Consider the following 23,957-nt stretch of genomic DNA (forward strand, 5'->3'; position numbering starts at 1 on the left):
TTATTGTTGAACTATTTTATCTTCCTTCTAGAACCTCTTGGCCCCAGAGAGCCTTATGGCAGAGAGTCGTACTATGAAAGACGACCAATCGGACCAGACCCTTACATGGACCGCCGGGAGTACAGCAGAGAGAGGGAGGCCTATAGAGACAGCAGAGAGAGGGAGCTGTACCGAGACAATCCTCCATTGGATTATGAAAGAGAGAGATTTGAGAGAGAGCGCTACCCCCCTCGAGACGACAGGTAGTACATGTCCACTCAGGGTTTCGACATCCCCTGTATCCTAGTCTCGCTAGCCAGCCTCTCTTCCCTTCCGTCAGAGAGTCTGGCGCCGCAGATTTCCATTGTGGGATTGCGAAAAAAATGCTCTGTTTGGGTTAACCAATCATCCTCGTCTTGGGCGGTGCTTAGCGTTAGTGCCCTTGGAAAATAGTTTTGGGGTGGAACTTGTGTCGGCGGAACATTTACACGGGAGGAGGAGAGCTCACAGGCATAAAGTCACTGTTAGACAGCAAATGTTCTAAACATATTCTCTGGATATCTTTACAACCATCCACCGAAAGTGCCGAGCATTATTGCACAATCCAAATTTTCTTCAAAACTTGCCATTCTGGCAGCGTGTAGCAACGAGTTAGCCTGTAGGTTTCTGCCGTTAGCTTTCTACGCTAGCTAGTTAGCATTCGGCGGGAGCATTACAGCGACGCACGTGGGAGCGGAAGCCGCTCTGATTGACATATGGTCGGAGCCAATGACAGAGCGTGACAGAGCTTGCAAGCGGGGGAGCGGATATCCTGCTGCCACCGAAACAGCCGATCGAATGGGAGAGCATCTTTAGAGCAGGGGAGGGCTGATCCCAGTTGCCTGTTTCCACGGCGCCAGACTCTCTGGCGGAAGGGAAGAGAGGCTGGCTAGCGAGACTACCTGTATCCAAACTGTCGGGATGTACTGCTGCTTCCGTACATATGTAATATTCTTTTCTTTTTGTCTGTTTTTGCTTCAAGCACACAGCCCATGGTTGTTGAAGAAAGGTATTCTATCACATTGTACCATACATTGTGATTAGTCATCAGTGTGTGCCAGTTTGAAATTGGAAATTCTGTTGGGAACCTGAAACCTGATCGTCCCATCTTCTTCTGTACAGACCTCCACTGGGACCCCCACCACGCCCAGGCTACAGGGAAAGAGAGCGGGACCTGCAGGAGAGGGAGGGAAGTGGCAGTCGAGATCGAGACATAGATAGACGACCTCCTTACGAGCGCAGCGGACACGAACGCGGTGCGCCAGAGCGGTATAGCCATGGCTCCTCACCTTACAGTACGTGAAATCCCCCATCCAATATTCAATGTTGTTCACAGACCCGGTCTATGGTGATAGGATTTGATTGATACTGGTTTCACACTAGTGTCAGGTTTAGTTCAGTTTATTTCTCAATTGCTAAAACACATTTTGCTGGCATATGTTGCTAGAATCTATAATGAAAAAGTTATGTGACAATTTGAGAAATACTTGAATTGCATAATAATATAATATCATGCCCTGCAGTGGACAGAAGGAGTTATCCAGAGGAGCGAGGGTCTGGCTCTGGACCTCCTCTACCACCTCCACCTCAGCCTGCCCCACGAGTCGAGAAGAAACCAGAAATCAAGAATGTCGACGATCTCCTCAAACCACCAGGCAGATTATCTCGGCCGGAAAGAGTATGCAGTTACTGCTGCCATGTTTCTGAGTGCTACAGTATATATATATTTTGTATTATTGTATAATACAAATAACATGTTTTTCCAGATTGTCATCATAATGAGAGGGCTTTCAGGAAGTGGAAAAAGCCATGTTGCAAAGCTTATACGGGTGAGTGGAATCAGGACAGCAAAGTATATAATGTAATTTTAACATTTTCTAATGGCAGGATCGCTTTCTTGAATGAATACTTTTTGTTTGTGATAAGAAATTACTTTTGGAAAACTTGTCGGAACAATACTAATACATTTTTTGTGCTTTTCCAAGACAAAACGATTATTATTATTATTATTATTATTATTATTATTATTATTATTATTATGTTCTCGGGACAAGATCACAAATATCTTGCCTTCTCTAGACTCAGTTGTCAGTCTCAACACTTCGCTCAACTAGAGACTGAGGACAATCTGCCAGCTTTTGTTGTTAAAACTGTGTGAAACTATTAGAATGAAAATACAACACTGCATTGCAGAGCCAATTCAAAGTGTTTAAGGCGGGCCTACATTTTGGGCCTGTGACATGCAGAAGTCGTTTGCTTGTAAACACTATCATACCAGAAAACACGTGCACGCCAGAGTCACCGAAGAAAACTCCAGAGTTTGTCGTTTGTCGCGGAATCAAATAATATAATGTCGCTCCGGACATCCGTTTGCAATGTTTTAAAAAGCTCTTTCCGTGTTACAAAGTGATTTGTTATATCCAGTTTGTTTCACTAGGGAGGATACTAGGGGAAGTGTCCAGCAACTTACGCTCGGTTCACACGGGGCGCTACTTAGAAGCAGCGCTTCTTGGAAGCTTCGAGCAGGAGCCTTGCTGTTCACACCAGAAGCACTCTCTTTTCCTGAGCGCCTCGCTCGGTGCTGCCCTCCCCCCGGTCACAACTTGCATTGACTTCATGCCTGGCAGCTCGGGCACGCTTGAAAAATAGAACCGAAGCTGAAAGATCTGCTGCAGTGCATGTGTAACGGCGTTGTGTAGGTGCTATTTGCAGCAACCCATGTTAAGGGCTTGTCCAGGGGTGGGTGCGAACCGCCGACCTTCGGCTTGGGAGTCCGACATGTTAACCGCATCGCTAAAGAGAGCTAGCTCCCTTGGCGGAGCTGATTAACATGCCTTTATACTGGGGAGTGAGTTTAACCAATCCACTCGCTACCACTCGGGACTCACGAGGAATCCGCGCTGATTCACCTCGGTTACACTCACCCCCTTAAACTCACTCCACACCCACTGGGCATCCGGGTCACGGCACCAATGTAACGGCGTTGTGTAGGTGGTATTTGCAGCAACCCATGTTAAGGGCTTGTCCAGGGGTGGGTACGAACCGCCGACCTTCGTCTTGGGAGTCCGACATGTTAACCGCAACGCCAAGAGAGCTAGCTCCCTTGGCGGAGCTGATTAACATGCCTTTATACTGAGGAGTGAGTTTAACCAATCCACTCGCTACCACTCGGGACTCACAAGGAATCCGTGCTGATTCACCTCGGTTACACGCGCAGCGTAGCTTTGGCGTGGCGTGCGGCTGGTGTGATCGGTCTCGCCTGTTAACAAGGACGCCGAAATGAAACTGCCATAGCGCTGCGTAGCTTCAGCGTGTCTTCGGCGTATGGTGTGAACCAGGGTTAAGGCGTGTCCTTGACAAAATGTAAGGGGCATTGGTTTGTTAGCAGCTATACTTGCCGCTGTTCGAGGAACTATCTTGCATTTAGAAATCCCCAGATGATTGATAGGCGAGGAGATCTCCAATTGTCTGGCATTACGAGACTATGCCTTCTCTGACAAAGCCAATATATAAACTTTGCTTTCCAATCTTGTTTGCAATGTTAAGGACAAGGAAGTAGATTCTGGTGGTGCCCCACCAAGAGTTCTCGTTTTGGATGACTACTTCATGACGGAGGTGGAAAAAATTGAGAAGGACCCAGACACGGGGAAAAGAGTCAAAAACAAGGTGAGTTGAGACCAATATTAATGGAAAAGGATATGGATTCATCATCAAAATCATGTTTGTGATCTCCACGTCAGCGGACAGAGCATCAATGCACAGATCGTATTACGACTATTATTATAAATATTAACCACAAAATAATAAAATTCTGTTTGGCAGGTTCTTGAGTACGAGTATGAACCAGAGATGGAGGACACATACCGGAGCAGCATGCTCAAAACGTTTAAGAAAACGCTCGACGACGGCTTTTTCCCCTTCATTATCATAGACACGATCAATGCCAGGGTGAAACATTTCGATCAGTTCTGGAGCGCGGCCAAAACCAAAGGATTTGAGGTGAGTTTATTTGAATGCGTTGGAAACGGACGTCATTTTAATCTGCAGTATGCTAAAGATAGTTATGTTTTCCTACACAGGTGTATGTGGCTGAAATCACTGCAGACCATCAGACGTGTACAAAGAGAAATGTCCACGGCCGCACGCTCAAGGACATAATGAAGGTCAGTAATGGGAATCTAGAAGCCTCAAAGACATTTCTAAACATTCATAAATTCCACTGGGGTACTTAAAGGTGATGTGTACTTCGTGAAATATTCTACACGCAGATATCCAGGGATTGGGAGTCTTCGCCACGTCATATGGTGCGCTTGGATGTCCGATCCCTGCTTCAGGATGCTGCTATTGATGAGGTGAGATCTTTTTCATTTTAGTCAAATGACAAATAATGTAAATGACAGTTTTCAGCATTCTGAAATAAATAGGAAGCCATATTTTCCCTCTGAATCCTATAATAAGATTGTGTGTGTGTGTGTGTGTGTGTGTGAGAGAGAGAGAGCAGAATTGTGTTGGGACACAGCACTGGCTATTTAGTCAGGCCTTGCTCACAGAGTTGGCATGCGGTCCTCTCCTCTCTCTCCCCCCACAGGGTTTTATGTGCCCATGGCACATCGTCTCCAGAGTCTCCACCCAAGGAATCGTTTCTAGTATGAATTAAATCCAAAATGAAAATAAGCACCAAATGTACTTGTGTTCTTAGGTTGAAATGGAGGACTTTAATCCTGATGATGAGCCCAAGGCGCCCAAGAGGGAGGAGGAAGAAGAGGGTGATCTGGTAGGATATGAAAAGCTTGCATTACAATAGTTGTCAACCTCATTTTTTACTGATGTGTATTCACATCTACCACACAAGAATGATTCAAGCCTCTATGATTCACTATCAATGCTGTGACTGTCTTTATAAGCTATGATTCACTATCGATGCTGTGACTGTCTTTATAAGCTCTGAATGTTTGACGTTTTGCAGGAAGAGGCTTAATGTCTTTGGTGTTTCTTTGTGCTTCTTCTTCTTCATCAGATGTGTCAGTGGAACTCTCACCAAAACATTAGCTTTTAGTCTTTTAATAACTTTTACTGTTATGGTGAGTTTTAAATAATAAGCAGGTTAATTATTATCATGCTAGGCTATGTTTTGTGGGAAATGAAAGCTGTTCAAAAATCTTAGAAGAGAATTTCTGATCGATTTTTAATTTCTTTATTTTGATCCATTATCCTGCATCGAGATCAAGGCTCTCTTTTGCAACCCAGGCTAGCAGCAACACAGAAAAACGTTAGAAATGACATAAGTAATAAAGTAACAAATAATCTCAAGTAAAGTGAGAAGAACAGAAGAGAGAGGAGCAGGATAAAGAGACACTAAATGGTTGAACAGTCAGGAACAATGGGGGGGGGGGGGGGTCAAAAACAAAACAACAAATCAACTCAACCTTAAACAATGCCTTTATCCTAAGAGAATAAACTTTTCATGTCCGAAGAACTGCTTTACACTTGCAAAAAATAAACTATTCCAAGCTTCTGAAGTTCTGAGCCCACCCCTTCCTCCGGATAAACTATCAGTTGAAATACTGTACAGACAGCCCCGACTGATTAACTGAATGACCGACTTACTGGCAGACTTTTATCAGCAACTGACTAGGCTACATGTATTTTTCTCTCATGACCGCTGCAAACCGCTCGCATGCAGCAGCGTTGCGCACATCTCCGCACATGATGTTATTAATTATTCATAACAATTCGGCAGCACTCCAAAAGTCAGGCTATGTTCAGTGGAGCACTTTTCAATTTGACTGTGTCACCAGCTGAGTCATGTCCCTTCAGCATGTTTGCTTTCAAGTCAAGTTAGACTCACAGCTTACAGACAACTCTCGTTTTTAGCTTGCTCATATTGGTAGGCTATCAATTACTCCCAACTATAAGAGTGGAGCAGGCCGGCACGTTCTCATATACAGTAGGGCTAAAATGTATCTGGATGGATGGCCGTGGGCCAAAAATAAATGTTGATGTGATGTGAAATTATGTTCAAATATATTATTTTATGGACGATTTACATTCCGAGACTAAAATAGGTCTTCTAGTTTCATATGGTAAAAGTATAATCAAGCTAGCTTTAAAAATGAGCCTGCCGCAGCCTCTGAAAGACAGTAATTATTGGCCGTGATTTGTTTTCCTTTCAAAACCATGGAGGACCAAAACAAACTGCGTGTGGGCCAAGTTTGGCCCGCGGGCCCCAAATTGGTCAGCCATGGCTTAATTGATCGGGTGTGCGTGTGCACGCGCCACAGCGGAGTTAAGTCCGCCTAACCAAGCAGGTACTTTATTACAAAAAAAAAAAAAAAAAAAAAAGAATAAAATGGTCTTTATCAATTTAATAGCAAGTTCGAGTCCTTGTCTCCAACTTCCGAGTCTGAATGCATGAATGCTCGAGTCCAAGTCATCAGTGCCTCGAGTCCAAGTCGAGTCACGGGTCCTGAGTCCGAGTCTTGAGTACTACAACACTGGATCATACAAACGTCAGCAGAAATGACTTTGCTTCTCAGACTAGAATATCCTTCAAATGTATGTGTCAATAAATGCATACATACATGGCCTCATAAACAGTCATGGAGACACTACAATACACTGCAACATAACACTTACTGAACACACTCTAATAATACACTGCAACATAACACTTACTGAACACACTCTAATAATACACTGCAACATAACACTTACTGAACACACTATAATAAACAACATCCAGCATGGCCATTTAAGAGAGAATGATGACTAATTTCAGGTTTCCATCCTTTCAACTATCCACATGGTTGTCCACATGTGGTTTAACCAGTGGTACTTTAAGCCCTTAACGGGATGCAATGCCAATTACAGGCTGCATCAGGTTGTTTAATTTCATTATCAAAGGACGCCTAAAGGCTGACAACTATTCACAATTTAACAAGAAAAAGTACAAATCGGAGAGAAGAAAAATGACAATTTAAAATTGTATAGTAATACGTTTTCTTCTAATCCATAAATCACATTGTCTGGCAGGGACCCCATGGAGGTTCCTGTCCTCCAGTTTTGAGGAACCACTGATTTAGGGGAAGATATAATATGACATACATTGTCATATTCTATAAGAAGATACCGTGTTAATTTTGTTACTGTGAGGTCACAATGTTTTTGGAGGACCCATCAGTTTTGTTGTAACTGAGACACTGTCAGATGAAATGTTGACTTTCTTAGTAGCTTGAATGTTCTTCATGTCGTGACTTTGAGTTATGGTTTAGTTGAGCTGGTAAATTTGACTCAACATTTAAAGAAATGTCATTAGAGGAAGGCTTTGCTGATTTTCAATCAGCTTAGTTTGTATCATTATAATCTGTAATATAAGCAGATGGATAGTGGTTACCTTCTGCACCGAGAAATACTTGTTCGTCTGCTTGCAGAAACTCGGTCAACGCCAGCTGGTATGGGTCATTAAGGCTCTCAATGCGATTCTCAGTGGATGTGCGCGTACAGAAAGAATAACAAGAAACAATCTGTAGTTGGAACAGCTGCCCTCGAGCCATCATCTGTTCACTTCCGTCTCACACGACACGGTGCCTGTAATAAAGTGCAGAGCTCTCTGCGCAGGAAAACACGAAGAGAAGGTAAACACTGCCCATCTGCATATATTACCGACATTGTACTGATATAAAGAGTTTTGAAAATCTGCAAAAGCTTCCTTTAAATATCGGTTAACTAAAAGATTGAATATTTAGACATAAGTTTATTCTGGCAAACGGCTCGAAAGGATTATACAGGGGTCTTCAACCTTTTTCAGCCCAAGGACCCCTTGGTTGACGGAGAAACAAGGAAGCACGGCTACCGGTATTATGTTTCCACATTTAGATATGACCATACATAATAATCTTGTGATGGTAAATTTTGGATTAGCTGTGTCCCTCTCATAACAAAATGCCCTCTTGAAACTTAAAAAAAAATGTATTCGTTTTTTCTTTGGGAAAAGAAAAGGTAACACACTAGTGATTCACCTGATAAGGTTCCAGCAGAACCATATCGCACTAAAGACCTCTTAAGGGGCTGTTAACATATAGCGTTTTTTGTTTTGTTTTGTTGATTTTTGTTTTGTCTTTTCATGGGAAACGGCCAGCGTCTCTGTCATTGCGAGTTGTCAGCTGGAAAAAGCGGCTCACATCACCCGAGGCTTTTCTGAAGAGTTGAACATTTCTCACCTTTTGAAAGCGCTGAGCTCTGACGACAAAGACGCGGGCTACAGCTCGTTTCAGGAGTGACCGCCTTTTGTGCGCCTTGCGGCCGCTTCCGTTAAGCTTGGTCGTCCGTCAGAGCCTCGCCCCGCCCTCCCCGTATGACGGCGGGTGGAGCGCCGTCCTACGGGGAGGGGGCGCCGTCGGCTGACGGGGGCTGCTCGAAAATGTGACTCAGCGCCGACGATACGTGCGTGACGTCAGCTGCACGAGAGTTGTGACTGGCCGCTGCCTTGGCTCATCGTCGTAAAGTCGCCTTTCAAAGCATGACTTTAGATTATAACGAACTAGTTGTGTGGCTTAGCCTTCCCAAATGTTGAGGGTCGTTTTTTAGAATTTAATACATAGAATTGGGAACGTTACATTCAATTTCATTCAGACTGCCTGGCACACAATCTCCGCCATTTTCACACGGAGCTTCCACAGGAGGAGGGAGGGTGGGAGGAGGGAGGGTGTAGTGGCGTCCGAGCATGTAGGGCTCGCTGGCACCGCCAGACGGCGAGACGGCTCCAATTCGAGGCGGACGGACGACCATGTTTAGGCATAAGAAGAAGGTGCTGGCGGTTGGGGGAAAACGCGATATGTGAACAGCCCCTAAGACTGCATAACAACAGCACCTTTTCCACAGGTGCACTTACATGCAGCATTGAATCCCGCTTTGTGGGCCATTCTTGCTTAAAGAAGGCATATTTGGAAATCCTGCGATCACTGTGAATTCAGTCTATCTTGATTATTCTTAATGTTTATTATATGCCCGATCATGTGATCTGATCTAGGTCAAATCTTGTTCAAGTTGAAGCGGTCTTGGTGGCACACCACGACGTGATTGGTGGAAAGATGAGGCTGTGCTCCATCTCAGCTGATGGCATGTCAACATAGTGTTTCAAAATGGTGCCATGGAAAAAGGGCCCAATTCCATTACTCATTTTAACAACCCCCCCCCCCCCCCCACACACACACACACACACACACTACTACTACTCTACTTAGTGTGTCGTACCAAGCCGACAGGTGGGTCCAAGCAGGGACCCACCAGGAGCAGGGACTAATACTTGAAGGAGAACTCCACCAAAAAAACATTTGATGTCAACTTTAATCAAATCATCTCTCAACTGTCAAACTAAATGCATGCCTACAAAACTGATATGTGTGAGATCATGTGCAAAAATAAATCAGCATTGTTTTTTCGGTGGAGTGTCCCTTTAAAATAATACTAACACGGCATGAGTAATAATACTATGACAGATGAGCTTATTTTAGAATTAAATTCTAAATATGATTTGTTTACTGACACTTATATTGCTTGTTAGGGCAAGTTGGTTTGTGCACAGGAAATTAGGAACAATTTCAATGTGTTCTGGACAAGATGTGCTCCTGAAGTCTGGTGTAATTGTTGACTTGCTCACCCGACTCTCAGAGGGGGGATTTCTGACATGTTACTTTCTTTATCAGAGTGCAGGAACGGCACTTAAAATGGCAGTGGGGATTTCCCCCAACGGGAAGGGCAAAGAGGAAGTTGACGAGGGCATGTTGAAATGAGTATTGTAACAGGGCCGAGCACCTGGCGTCAGCATGGTGTTCGTCGTGCTGCAATTCCTCCCTCAGCGGTCGAGTCCGAGCACCTCAGAGCCCCAGATGATTTTGAAAGAACCAAAGATTTTGTCCACGACGACATCTTTTTGTCTAGGACAGAATCCCACAGTGTGAATGTAACTTTATCCAAATCATGATTTAGAATCGGATTTATAATTGTGTTTAGATCTATTGGTTTCATATGATGACTAATTACCGTAATCGTTTAAATATGATGTATTACATTTGAATATTATTATAAAGTCAATCTTTATTCCTTTGCTTATACCAGTTGTGAGCAGGCGAATACACATTCAGATCACTAAAAAGCATTTTAATCTATTCTCTTTGACCAATTGAGAGCTCTGAAAACCTTCTAAATGTGAAACGGCCAGAAAATCATAGCTGAGTAATGTCGATTTGCTTTGATTTCTGGTTTGTTACACGTGGCTTTTGGTACAAGACTTGAGTATTGGAGAGATGTTGATAATTCTGAGGCTTCATAGGACCTGATATCTAATACCAATACTGATGCATTCCTAGACATAATCTCTGATTGTGGAACACTGTGGTAACTTATATAATGCGTGTCTGTTAGGACTGACAAATGAACTCTTAATTTAAATGATTTATCCCATACACTGCTTTGAGTGTATACAAAAGTCAGCCTTTTCCTTTTGTTGTAAATTTTCCTTGACATCTCCTAAACTTTTCTTGAAGAGATCAAGGAACGATTACAAGAAAAGGAAGGAACTGACAACAGACACGACCATAGATTCTCATATGTGACATTCCATCCAGATGTCTAGCCTCAAACCACAATGCTTTGAAAATTGTGAGTGTGCAAACTTACACACACTTCCCTTTTAATGAGCTAAATGAAAAAGAAAAATCCCAAAATACTTCACCCAGTCTCACAGACTCAGTGTCTTTATTGTTGGTTACAGACACTGTTGTTGCTGCACTGTTGGAGGTTTTACCAGCTGAGTTAACTTTGATAGAAAGAATGCCATATGAGTCTGTCTTAAAGCAAAGCGCAATATTTGGCTCACGTACTGATTTTAAGAAAACATCTCTAGGCCTTAAATAGGTCACCAGGTGATCAGTGTTACCCACAAAACCTCCGGTATGGCCACAAATGTGATACTTCAACAGTTTCCACAGGAAATGTGTTTGTGCAGGGCGTGGTAGCTGACTAATCTACTGTAAATGCCTACATATGTAGGGCACTCTTTTAAAGTTCTCTATCTGCAAAATGTGTTTTAAAATACAGGAGCACATCAACTTAATTAAATTAGTTTGCATTGTGTCAAATTCTTCATCATCTTGTAGCTAACAAAAACCATAACCATATACCAGAGAATACAAAAAGCATCACAGTGCAAAGTCATGCTTTGCAATAGCACAAAGGAAATAATTAGAGGTTGCTACAGTACTTAATTATTGGACTTACTTGCTAATTGAGCTACATAGCAACATTTTAGACATGTTTGCCAATATTATGGATAAGACTAGCTGAAGCCATAACAATTAACTATACTCACACAATGTGATGATATGCTGCTTATGGGTCACATTGTTGCTTTTGGCCAGCAGATGTGGTCGTAGCCATGTCAGCATGCTTTTCTTGTCAGAGCCTTTGGGATTGTTTAGGGTTTTACAGTCAAACCAGTGCATTCGTTGGTGAAGGCAGACCACTTACTAGAGGGAGGGGGTGTGAGGGGGAAATCGTGATTACATTCAAAATGAGCTAAAACCAGCCTAATCACTCAATAGGTAATTTGATGAAAATACCTTTCAGCGTACACATGACAGTAGTTCCATTTCCTCATATGCTTATACGCCAGTTTATTAGGTACACTCCCCTAGTACTGGGTGGTTGTCTCCTACCATAACCTATGTGTGACAAGAACTGTCCAAGGTCCCAAAACTGGCCTTGGTTTTGAAGCATCTCTGTACTGCTGGGATAGGCGATTTTGCCAAGGATGGCTGAGAGAGACTGTAGGTTTTCATTCCAACCAGACATATAGCAGGTGGTTTCACGGAGAGCACCTCTTCAACCAGGAAGGAGGAACTAATCAGTGAAATCAACTGCAGAATCCTGTGCTTGGCAGCGATGATGGATCGGAGCTACACAGCCATGCTTTATAAATCATCGTCATAACTATCACAACTGCAGAGATTATTCCTGCAGTTGTGGGCTCCACCTTTGTAATTTGTTGAGCATTCCCTGACCCCTAAAATACAATAGACCCTTTTCACGGGGGCCATTTTGTGTCGAAAAGGCAAAATAAACACAGGTGCAAGCAAAACACTAATGAGGGTTTCCAAATTCCAATCATGGAAGTTGGAAACCCTCAGTGTTTTGCTTGCACCTGTGTTTACCCTGCCTTTTTGACACAAAATGGCCCCCGTGAGAAGGGTCTATTTGGCACCCAGAAGTGTACCAGGCTGTATACAGGCCAGTACAAGGCCATCAAGTGGCGTCACAGTCACTTTGTCCAATATTTTCTACAGTCTATGGCTGTTTAAAGTACTACAACTGACTGGATAGTTTTTCTTTGCCACCACATTCATGATAAACCTCAGACTCTGCTGTGGATGTGCATGGATGAGGGTGTCAGTTTCCAACATACTGGAATGGGAACCTTGGGTTACTCCTTTTGAGCAGTCTAACATTCAATCAAATGATAGGCAAATCCCTTAATACCTACTTTATAATATGACAAACCATGTCCCCTAAACCATGTCTACCTAATGAACTGACTGACTACTGGCTATGAACAAACTAGGATTTTCCGCTAGATTTAATTGCACTTCAATTAAATATAATATCTCCTCGAAAATTACAATTGTGACCAAGTTTAATACTTGAATTTGCACAATTATTCTGCAGCTTTCTATAGGGACATACTGTACATGGAAATGTATCTCAGCAATAATGACTATTGCCAGCAGGGGTCTAGTTGGCACCTTACCTCCATAATCCACTCAGCTCCTTCCAGCTAACCTAAATTGGTAAATGTCTCAAACGTGTGTCCTTACTGACCAGCTGGCAAGTGCTATTGACAGTCATCAATTTGCTGTTAGCTAGTTAGCCAAATAGCTTTCTTTGAAAGAACTCTTAACTTAACAATTAAGAGATTTGTCAATAAAAAGTCATATTGATGCCAGGCCCGTAAACTTTGTGTAATTAATGTTGCAAATTCTTCACCTTGAAAAATAGTTTTTGCAAGCAACAATTGGAAGGACTTAATAGAGGTCTGCTTCTGCCACTTGAAGGCCATTTGTAAGTGAAGCACTGTGGCACCGAACTTGTTTTATAAAGCAGAGCACAGCTAGCCTGGGTAAACCCATCCCCCACGTGACCTGCTCTCAGACCTGCTCTCAGTCGCTAGTGACTGGGAACTGAGAGAGCAGGTCACGTGGGGGCTGGGTTTACCCAGGCTAGAGCACAGCTGCTGTCAATGCTAACTTTTCTTTTGCATGTTCCCTAGACTCAGGCTTAGTCTGACTCTGAACACATACGTTTCTCTCAGCTTACAAGATGTCATTACATCACAAATGTTTGCATGCCCGTATGTAAGCTAAACATGTCTGTACTACATAATACCTCATGCACTTTCATTCGTGCACTTGTCCTTGTTGACATTTGTTCTTTTGACCTCTAAAGAATTGTCCTCTCTTTTCAGCCAACCCCTTCCCCCTCTTTCTCTCCCTGTCCCTCTGCCCCTCCGAGGTTTAACCGTTGCAGTGTTTCTCTGTATAATATAGGGTTACATTCCAAAAAGCAAATGGGAGATGGACACATCTGAGGCAAAACTCGGTAGGTATTCCCTTTTATCGGTGTACTTTCTTATTTTATGACTTTGATTGGCTCACTCTTTGATATAGATGATAGATTCTTCTCTTCACCAGTTTCAGCTTTTCATATTTTCATATTTGTGCTTAGGTTGGGCGATAGGACAAATATATCCAGGTTATTATCGTTGTTTTTTATGTATATTTGTTTGGTTAGAGTGAAATGTTATATGGTCACTCCTGATTCTAAATTAGCTGAATCGCTTGTTTTGACCAAATAAAACTATTTTTATAAGCATTTTACAAAACGTCTATGGAAAAATGAATGGGAATGAAATCTTTTAGGTTGTATGCCGAACCCGGAAGAGGGCGTAACTTTGGCACTCTATAGGTCGTTTAAACTTGACATATAGACTTGACATAAACATTGTAAATTGGCCAAAACAAGATCAATGGACCAGTGACCACTTCTCAGGGACTGAACCCAGAGAGTAGACTGGAGCACACGATCTCACTGGAAGCTTGTTTAATGAGGTGCAAAGACTGACTGACTCTGAAGAAGATGCTGTGTGCGTTGAAACGTCAGTCTTTGCACCTTCTTAAACAAGCCAGTGAAATTGTGTGCTCCAGTCTTCTCTTTGGGTTCAGTCACTTTGAAGTGGTCCATTGAACTATTTTCAGGACAGTATTTTCTCCTATTCGGAGAGCACCGACCTCCCTCTGTGGAGGGGCTGTAGCCTGCACGCGCCGCATGCGCAAATATATTGGCAATAGCAAAAATTTTGACATATCGCCCAACCCTAGCTTGTATACATTTTTATTTCTCTCGCTATTTTTTTGAGTTACATTCCAATATGTATGATGGTTCAGTAGTGAAAATAATTAAAGCAAATGATTTGCTTACTTTACAACCATCAAACCTTTTATATCATGTACTGTATGCTGTGTAAATATGTGAATTATGTTTGTCAAGACGATGTCTATGAGGAGAAATGGTCCAGCAGTTTCATCACATGGTGATACTCAGTCTGTCTTTCTATCTGGCTGCTTAATACACCGTATAAGTTCACTGAAAAGGTGGCATTATATAAACCACTATAAGTATTTATGGAGAATGTATGGACAACTAAAATGATCTGTGGGATTCATTCATTGTTGTTCAAAGCTGATTTTCCATGAGTATAGATTGAGACATGCTAATCCAATTGTGTGATATCAAAAAGTGATTCCTCAAATATTTCCAATTTAACTGGTAAAATCATGATTTTTTTTTAAATCCGTGAAAGTGTGTAAAAATCAGAGCATTGTGCTGCATGTAAAGCAGAGGGTGGGGAAATCATTCCTAAGTCCAAAGCCGGGGAAGTGAGAGGGGAAAGCGAGTAAGAAACGCATAAGAAACACTCCCCTCTCTCTAAACTACGACTCACCTTCAAGGTGCACTCAACTCCTAATTGAACTGCTTCGTGGTCAATAGATGAAGACTGTGGTAATTGAGCCGCTGCTAAAAAGGATCTTTTGATGTGAGGGCAGAAGTGACCTGGACAGCATCTTTGCTTGTATACAGACAAGTTGGACGGCCTGAAGGGGGGTGGGAAGAGGAAACGTGAAGGCGTGTCAGACATCGAGGACTTCCTTCAGCTGCCAGACGACTATGCCACGCGCATGTCCGAACCGGGAAAGAAAAGGGTAAATTGTCATGCCACACTACAAACCTGTTTCTTTGGCAATTTTAAAATCCGTTTGCCAGTGAGGTAACAATTTATTCTTAAATATCATATGCCTAGTGGTCAAACTTTGTTTTTTTCCGTTTGTATTAAGACTTACTATACAAATTAGGTCTTTTAACAAATAATAAAGTGTTAGCATTTGGCCAGAATGCTGCCCATTTTGTCCATTTCCTCCTCATAACACATCCTGGTGGTTGTCCTTGTTAAAGGTCCGGTGGGCTGATCTTGAAGAGCAGAAGGAAGCAGATCGAAAGCGCGCAATTGGCTTCGTGGTGGGTCAGACGGACTGGGAGCGAATCACCGACGAGAGTGGCCAGCTGGCGCAGAGAGCTCTCAACCGTACCAAGTATTTCTAAGAAGAGAATCTTACTCCGCTTGTCTTGTCTCTTCATTAAAAGGTTTGTATGTTCATCTACTGGATTACATTGTCGTTACGAGGGCTATTGATGTTACCGATAGCTGATAAAAGAGAAAATAAATCTGTCAAACTAATGTTTGATACCTTTTCCTATTGCATGCTGTGCCTTCCATTTGAATAGATATTAATAGAAAAATATATTTCTAATGACTCACACATTTAGAACAGTTTTTTCTGTGTAATGAAAACGTTATTAGGACTTGTGAATGGCAATGTGAACTTGAATTAATATTTGCCTAAAAGTCAGCTAATTAATTGTTTACCAAAAACTTGAGCTTAATTTAAAGTAGCGATAGCACAAATATAAATCTGCCCGTGGCACACTTATCATTCATTTCTTTTTGCCTGCAGGTGCCCACTTTGTGAAAACACTGACCCTTGTGAAACATCGAACTCAACTCTTCATGATGATGTTACCAATATCTATCTAATTCTTAGTTGTTTATTTCAGTGCTAGTGATACAATATAGCCTTTTTTGTTTAGTTTTAAGCAGACATTCTCAATATTCACAAAGAACTAGTTTATGCTATCAATCCTGTGCTTCTTCTTATCTGGTGACGTATTCTGTATTAAGTCATGTTTGCTTTGCTATTTTATACTTGACATGATCTGTGCATACCCTGTAGCACTGTTGCTTTGTCCATGAATACTGTAAGTGAATAACGAATAAAAGTTTCACAACATTTTAAGGTGGCTTAAGTTATCGTTTGAGCTGAAGCAGAATGTGATGTGATTGATCAATGACTCCTCAGTCCACACAAAGTCCTCAGAACTTTATTTTATTTTGATTTATTTATTGCTATCAAGTGGAAGCAGGAGTTGCTAGTGATGATAGTTCAAAAAAGAATTATCTGGAATGTGAAGTCCCTCCATATACCGCGTTCATGACAACTTGGACCGCTGCAAGTTTTAACACGGAACCTCCACCCCCGACATATTTGCGTTCACGCTGCACTTCCCGCTCGGGGGGGAACTAAACACAGGGTATAGGTTGCAAAAGCAACCTGTGTTCAGTTAACATTGTAGCTACCTACTAGCTAAAAATGCTGACCGCACTGAATTTCACATAGTGCTCTAATCAGAGCGAAAAATAGATGACACAAACACATATTAACGTTAACATTAGATAATGAAGACTTGTGTGACATTTTTTGTGTTAAAACGTCAACAGACGTCTATAATAATTACGTGATTACCATTAACGATACAAGTCGCCATTTTGATGTGGCTATGACGTCAACTCAGACAAAGCGGGGCTCTGAATGATACCCGAATTTCCGATCTGTAATTCCGACTTTACAGGTCGGAACCCATTTTTTCCGGCGATCAGAGTTGTCATGAACGCGGTATTAGTTGAAGGATAATTCTTGTCACTTCACTGCAGAGCTTTGTGTACCTTGCTGTCAATACAGAGAACCAAAGCAATTTCCAACAGTGGAACCCCAAAATTGATTGAAACGCGTCCTATCAACACCGTAACACACATACCTCATACTTACAATTACATGTCATTAAATAGCTGTGATTGAACAATTATGACATTTACAATCACCCATTTGCTACTTTTTAAGCGTAGCTCACACACTTCCTTATTTACTTTAGTTGCCGTCAACATGGCAAAAATTCCCACGTCCTTATCACAAGGAGGCTGACGTGAATGTTTTGTCCCAGTTGGAAGTTTGTATCTACTGAAAATATGATTTGACAAACAAGAGTCCTTGAGCCGTCTGCTGGCCAACTAGCTCACACTAGTTAAAATAACATCTAATGCTGCAATATATGCAAGTTTCAGGCTATGGATAATTAGAAATCTGATGTAGGCAGGTCTCATTGCAGTCTGGGTATTTTTGTGCTGAAAGGACGAGTTTCAATCGCTTTTTTGGGGGGGTCAACTGTTGGATATTGCTTTGGCCCTCGAGTGCGTATAGATAGCCAAAGTCGACATCACTTCCTGCTTCAGCATGCGCACCAAGAGATTTCATCCGCCATTTATTTCCCCATAGACTTTTCTTAAAATGCTTGGAGAGACTGTATAACATTTCCCTCGGACCAAAAAAACACATTGAAAAAAGTTTTTTTATGTCCAATATTTGTTCTACGTTTTGGTCCTAGTGAAATGTTCTATGGTCTCCCCTGTTTCTAAACATAGCCGAATCGTTTGGTTTGCCTAAGTAAAACTATGTTTATAAGCAATTTACGAAATGTCTATGGGAAAATAAATGGCGGATGAAATCTCTTGGTGCGCATGCTGAAGCAGGAAGTGACGTTGACTTTTGCTCTCAATTGGAGAGCAGCGCTCCCGGGGAACTGAAGCTATGTCAAGCTGTCATTACTGTCACAAAGGCAAACTTAACAATTACTTTAATCATGTTTCTATGTGACTTTTCATGGACATGTTTTTTTTCCAGCCCCATTGAGTTTCACTGACATTGCTAAAAATAAAAATCTGGCAATATCCCATTGAAGCCTTTGGGGATGTCCGTCTCATACAGAACAACACTAGAGTATCTATCTCTGTAATTCAGACTCGTTTCAAGACTCATGGCTGTATTGAGGTACATCATTGTACAGAATAGAGAGTTAAAGTAGAGCTAACAGCAATGTATTTTTTATTTGTATACTTTATTCCCTGTGGGAGAATTTGTCCTCTGCATTTGACCCCCATACACACACACACACACAGTGGACAGCCACAGTGCAGCGCCCAGGGACCATCGCCAGTGCCTTGGTCAGGGGCACTGATGGGAGTATTAACCCTAACATACATGTCTTTGATGGTTGGAGGAAACCCACACGAACACAGGGAGAACATCCGATCCCCACACAGAAAGGACCTGGGACGGACCAGGGTTCGAACCCAGGACCTTCTTGTTGTGAACCAACAGTGCTAACCACTGAGCCGTCTGTGCTGTCCAATGTGTAATTGTACTGTGGAGTGCTTTGCATACTTGTAATAGTCGGCTTGGAAAATTCCTATCACATGATGGATTTTTTTTTAATTGGCATCTTCCAGTATAACTGCACCTACCAAGGCATGACTGTCCACTTCATGCTTTGAAGAGCATGGTGATAATGTTAGCCATAGGCTAAGGCTTTATTAGTAACCAGTTCTGATGTTAGTTGAGCATGTATGGGAGATGATGGAATCTGGTGTCCTCCACTCTTAACAGAAGGGCCAGATAATCAGTCACAATGATTACCGTAGTTTTATTGATTGGCTTTGACTTCTACATCAGAGGTTTTCAAAGTCTGAGACTGTGGGCCTCCCCTGACTCAGACAAAGCTTGTACGCCCCCCCCATCCAGATTGTTATTTGATCCCATTGCCACTCAACATATTGAACCAAGATACTCTGACATTGCTGTTGACATGCTTCAAACTACACACAATACATCAAAAGGTATTGTTTCACAGTTAACTTCCCTAAATACAGTTTTAACCAAATCAGATACATTTCGGATATTCGATGTGATCTCCTTTTGATAACTAATGTAATAGTTTTTCACTTTCATTCACTGAGCCTCCCCTGAAACTGGAGCCCACCTGGGGAGCCCCCCACCCCCACTTTGAAAACCCCTGTTCTGTTCTATATCATAAAAAGTGTCACGCATTAAAGGCACCAGCTCAGAGCTTCCTTTATTTTTCACAGAACTGAGTTGGGCAGGACATGTCAGCTGCTGTGTGGGCTTTGTTCACCTTAAAGCCTGATTTCTTGCATTGTTTATACTTCAGAACCCAAATTGGGTTGTGGCCTTAATGACAAGAATATTTTATTTGTGACTTGTATGAGAGACCAAACTTCTCGCTTTGGGACCCATTAACATTCTAAGTCACATGAGATTAAACTGGCATAATGGTTAGCCTACCAGTGCTAAATTGACAAGGAATCACAGTATGATACTAAAATGCAATATCACAAAGAAAAGCAGGACAATCTGCAATTAAAAAATTTATTTCTCGACTGATTACATTGATTTCTATATTTTCTTAGTGCAGTAATCTATATATATATATATATATATATATAAACAGTGATTGGTTGGTTGCCTGCAAGTTTGTCAGAACCACTGAATATCATCAGTTTAGTTTAGCTGTGAAAGCAGCTGCAAAATGTGGCAGAAAAGCTGTCCAGACAACGTAACAATGCACAAAAACACATCTATATGGGAAAAGCTTTACATCACATTATGTTGGCTTGTTAGACCATTATTGTTCTCATTGTTGAGAGCAGTGTTTTGATTCAAACTAACTCATATAACATATCACATTGAAGCTTGTGGTCATTTTGCGGTTTCACGCTGCAGCAGTTGTATTTGAGTTTCTGTGGTACTTCACTACAAGCGCTTTATGAACTAGCAGTTTGTTCAGTGGAAATACCTATGTGCGTATTGTATGTAACAGGGTTCCCACGGCTCCTTGAAAGTTTGTGAATTTGCAAAAGAAATCAAGGCCTTAAAAGTTTGTGAAAATAGACATGGGTCCTTGAAAGTGCTTTTTGAAAGTATTTTTTATTTATTTTTGCTGTGCTGTTAAGACAACATACCACATAGGCAGGGGTGGAGTGCTGCCGGAACGCAGCACTACACCCTTATATTACATTGTAATCATTGTAAGTATTCAAATTAATGAAATACAATCTATTGCTCCAACTGAATGTGGTTGTCATGGTGACAATATGCAACATACAACATATGGCACTATAAACACAGGTATTCCCTTGTTTAAAGGAAAACATTTGCTAACTTTGTACTGCAGAATCGAAGATTCCAGAAATGCGCACAACAGAAATTTCTGCGTTGAGTATCAGCAATGTTACTGGAATAAGTGAAGACAACACGGAATTATGTTGGAACACACAGCACTGCTGATGAAGAGAACGTTTGACTTGCTTCTGTTCTGGCACCCGATCTAAAGTGCTGGATGGATCTCCATGGTAAGTATGGAAGAGAAGAAGAAACATTCCCATCTCAACAGCAGACTGAGAGGGTTGTAGATGTGTGGACTTCTGTATATTTCTTTTTTTATATATATAATTTCATGCATTGTAGCACAATGCAGTACATCCAATATAGATAGATTGATCATAATACAATGTGAGATGGTCTTTTTCAAATCTTAGTAAAAAAAAATTGTATTCATTGTTTTTTAATCATGCATCTATCATTAAATTGGTATTTTTCTTTTGTAAAGAATAGAATGGACAGTAAGAAAACCGCTCTTCTGAATATTAAATGACTTTTTTCTTATGTGGTGTGGACATCATTTGTTGTTTTGTGTTTACTAACGGACACATGCTCTTTTGTACAGAAAACATCTATTTCTGTGTTGCACTTTGTGTCTTCAAGACATCACTAACTAAAATCAAATTTACAATCAAAATGTGTATTATTGCTGTTAATTCATTTGAAATAGCAAAAATACTTTGTTCCAGTGCAGCATACTGTATGTCATGTTTTTACAAATAGGTGGACTCCATTTTACTTTGATGTGATGTAGCTACAGCGTATCCTAATAATAAATACAGTAGCTTAAATACATCCACAGTACGCCTCTCGAGGCATTATGCAGGCCGTAAAAAGTTAGGACTCGTATCCAGAGTGGTGACTTTTGAATTCATCTGGTACGTCATTGTCCAGTTTACATATTACCTTGTAGATGGCCTTCTTCCAGGATGGATCACAGTCTTTGCCCATTGAAATGGCAATGTAAAATTCTCTCAATGTAATCTCAGCAACTTCGAGGAATCTGTCAGGGACCTGTCAAAAAATACATGAGGCATTATAAACTAGCTGTAAAGATTGTGTGTGTGTGAAAAGGAAAGTGATTTACTATGTATTTCTGATTATTACTAATTGTGTATGTCCGTTTAAGGCAAGTTGTGAGTGGACTTGACTATATGCCAGTGAGAATTAAATTAACCAAGTAATCAAAATTATAGTACGGCCTACTGTCTAATATAGCAAATAAAGGTGTAGACACTATACCTTTATTTGCTCTATTACGCTTTCATGAAACTGCAGTTGTCTTTTTCCCCTAGGAATTCAAGTACTTTAACACAGAGCCTCCACAGAAATGTAATTTCTTCCAGGATGAAACTGTTGGGTTAATTGACTGCTGGAGCTGGTAAGTGATGCACATAATGTAAAGATCACTTTAGTACACGCTCACTGGGAGTCTTTGGGAGACAAAAGTGTGTTTGAAGTGTAGGAACTCTACAGTTGTCAACACTAGTGCACCCCCCCCCCCCCCCCCCGCGCAAATTGACATGCTTGGATGCATGTGTGAAGTAGACTTAGATCGGATGAACAATTCTTAGATCTGCGAAGGATACACATACACACTCAAAGACACACAGAGAATAAAAAATGTGCCTGTTCGGAATGGGCCAATTACTTGGCCCCGTAGGCTATATGGTTAAAATCCAGACAGAAACTTCACCAGACTACATACAGCCTTCCATTTGTTGATTCTGCTGCCAATCAGACTACGGCATGCGTGTCTCATCATGCCTACCCCACAAACATCCCTTGCTCTCCCTGCAGTTACTCCCCCCCCTCCCCCCCATTCACACATCATACTCTTCACTCCCCCAGCTTGCACCCCCCCTCCCCCCACAGGGTTGCCTGATCACAGCTTCTGTGTCTTTAGTCAAAGTTTATTAAAAGGGCTACTTGCAAAGCGGATTGTCAAACGGCTTTGTTTCAGTAGCATCCTTATATAAAATGGAAGGGAGTACTCAGACATTGTGACACACATCAGTGATGTCACAATTGCTCGAGTGTAACCAAAAACCACAATCGCTCGAGTGACAACACTGATGATGTCATAGATGGTGATGTCACTGATGATGTCACAATGTCTATGACATCATCAGTGACATCACAATTGCCCGAGTGCGATATGCGAGCCTAGGAATCGAGCGCGCGTGGAAGCAGTTTTGCCATGGTGTCACTATTACTCAGTGATGTGCTGTCAATTACTGGCACTATTACTATCACTATCATTATTACTCTCTAGTTTCATTCACACAACTTCCTGGTCCAAATGATGTCAGTTGGACCAGGAAGTTCTGCGAAATGACAGGGAGCTCTTGGTCCAGACAAGATGGAGGGAAGTTAAACATTGTTCATTTGCATAATACTACTGATTTTGTAATGATACAAAGCTGGTTGAAAATCTGCAAAGGCCCTTTAATATTGAACATGTTGCATGTCCAAATAGCACCAAATCTGACACTGCACTTCCTCCGGTCCCCAGCAACACACGCGCCAAGTGTGAAGTCGGCCGGACGAACAGCTCTTGAGATGTGAAGGACAGACACAGAGATCCCTCACTTTATAGTTAGACTAGTACAGTGCCCGTTCCCCTCCCTCTCCCCATTCACACACCATGCTCTCCCATTCTTCACCCCCCGTCCTCCCCCTGCTTGCACCGCTCCCCCCCCAATTGGTCAAATTGCATGAAATGTTGATGCAGCACTATTTTCTCGGGTCCCCAGCAGCGCACATGCCAAGTTTAAAGTTGATCGGATGACCGGTTCTCCAGATACGTGAAAGTCATGTTCTGATTGGTCGAATTACAAGAGATTTGACACTGCACCTTCTTGGGTCCCCAGCAGCGCACTCGCCAAGTTTAAAGTTGATCGGACAAACAGTTCTTGAAATAAACCGTTAAGTGTTGCCAGTAGGTGGCGCTATGACTATGCGCGTGTCTAAATTGCACAAAATGCAACACTGCACTCTGTCGGGTTACCAGCAGCGCACTCCCCAAGTTTGAAGTTGGAGGGACAAACGTTTATCGAGATAAACCGCTTTTTGACCACTGCATTTGCAGGAATATTTTTAATCCGTTTTTTTAATTTTAATTCAAGTAGTGTGATATTTTAGCTCTCAGCCATGTGATTTCAAGTTCATGCCTTGTCCTTTGCTTATCTGGACACATGGAGATGTGATCAAACAAAACAAAAGGTTAAATGCTAATTACTTCCACCAAGGAGGTTATGTTTTTCGGTGCCAATTGCAGTTTCTGCGACGATTTTCATGAAACTTGGTGGGAAGGTGTAGCAGGGGCCAAGAAAAAACCTGTTAAATTTTGGCGCGGATCCGGGACGGCGAGGAAGGAAGGGAGTGGGCTAGGGAAAAGGGGCTGTAACTAGGGATAGGAAGGTC

The 23,957-nt window shown here is 41.9% G+C and overlaps 1 protein-coding gene across 1 annotated transcript in view; it reads left to right on the plus strand.

Annotated features, from left to right (window-relative positions):
* Nucleotides 1-23,957, plus strand: part of ylpm1 (YLP motif containing 1) — a 60,771-nt gene that overhangs the window by 17,570 nt on the left and 19,244 nt on the right. The window contains exons 9-21 of the mRNA XM_083643045.1: nucleotides 32-242; nucleotides 1,001-1,027; nucleotides 1,141-1,313; nucleotides 1,542-1,696; nucleotides 1,785-1,847; nucleotides 3,565-3,684; nucleotides 3,841-4,017; nucleotides 4,098-4,181; nucleotides 4,287-4,370; nucleotides 4,718-4,792; nucleotides 13,617-13,668; nucleotides 15,208-15,329; nucleotides 15,580-15,725. Coding sequence (XP_083499171.1) covers nucleotides 32-242; nucleotides 1,001-1,027; nucleotides 1,141-1,313; nucleotides 1,542-1,696; nucleotides 1,785-1,847; nucleotides 3,565-3,684; nucleotides 3,841-4,017; nucleotides 4,098-4,181; nucleotides 4,287-4,370; nucleotides 4,718-4,792; nucleotides 13,617-13,668; nucleotides 15,208-15,329; nucleotides 15,580-15,725 — 1,489 coding nt within the window. The remainder of the gene's footprint in view (nucleotides 1-31; nucleotides 243-1,000; nucleotides 1,028-1,140; nucleotides 1,314-1,541; nucleotides 1,697-1,784; nucleotides 1,848-3,564; nucleotides 3,685-3,840; nucleotides 4,018-4,097; nucleotides 4,182-4,286; nucleotides 4,371-4,717; nucleotides 4,793-13,616; nucleotides 13,669-15,207; nucleotides 15,330-15,579; nucleotides 15,726-23,957) is intronic.

The sequence above is a fragment of the Poromitra crassiceps genome (assembly GCF_964638095.1).
Source record: "Poromitra crassiceps genome assembly, chromosome: 9".
Classification (NCBI taxonomy): domain Eukaryota; kingdom Metazoa; phylum Chordata; class Actinopteri; order Beryciformes; family Melamphaidae; genus Poromitra; species Poromitra crassiceps.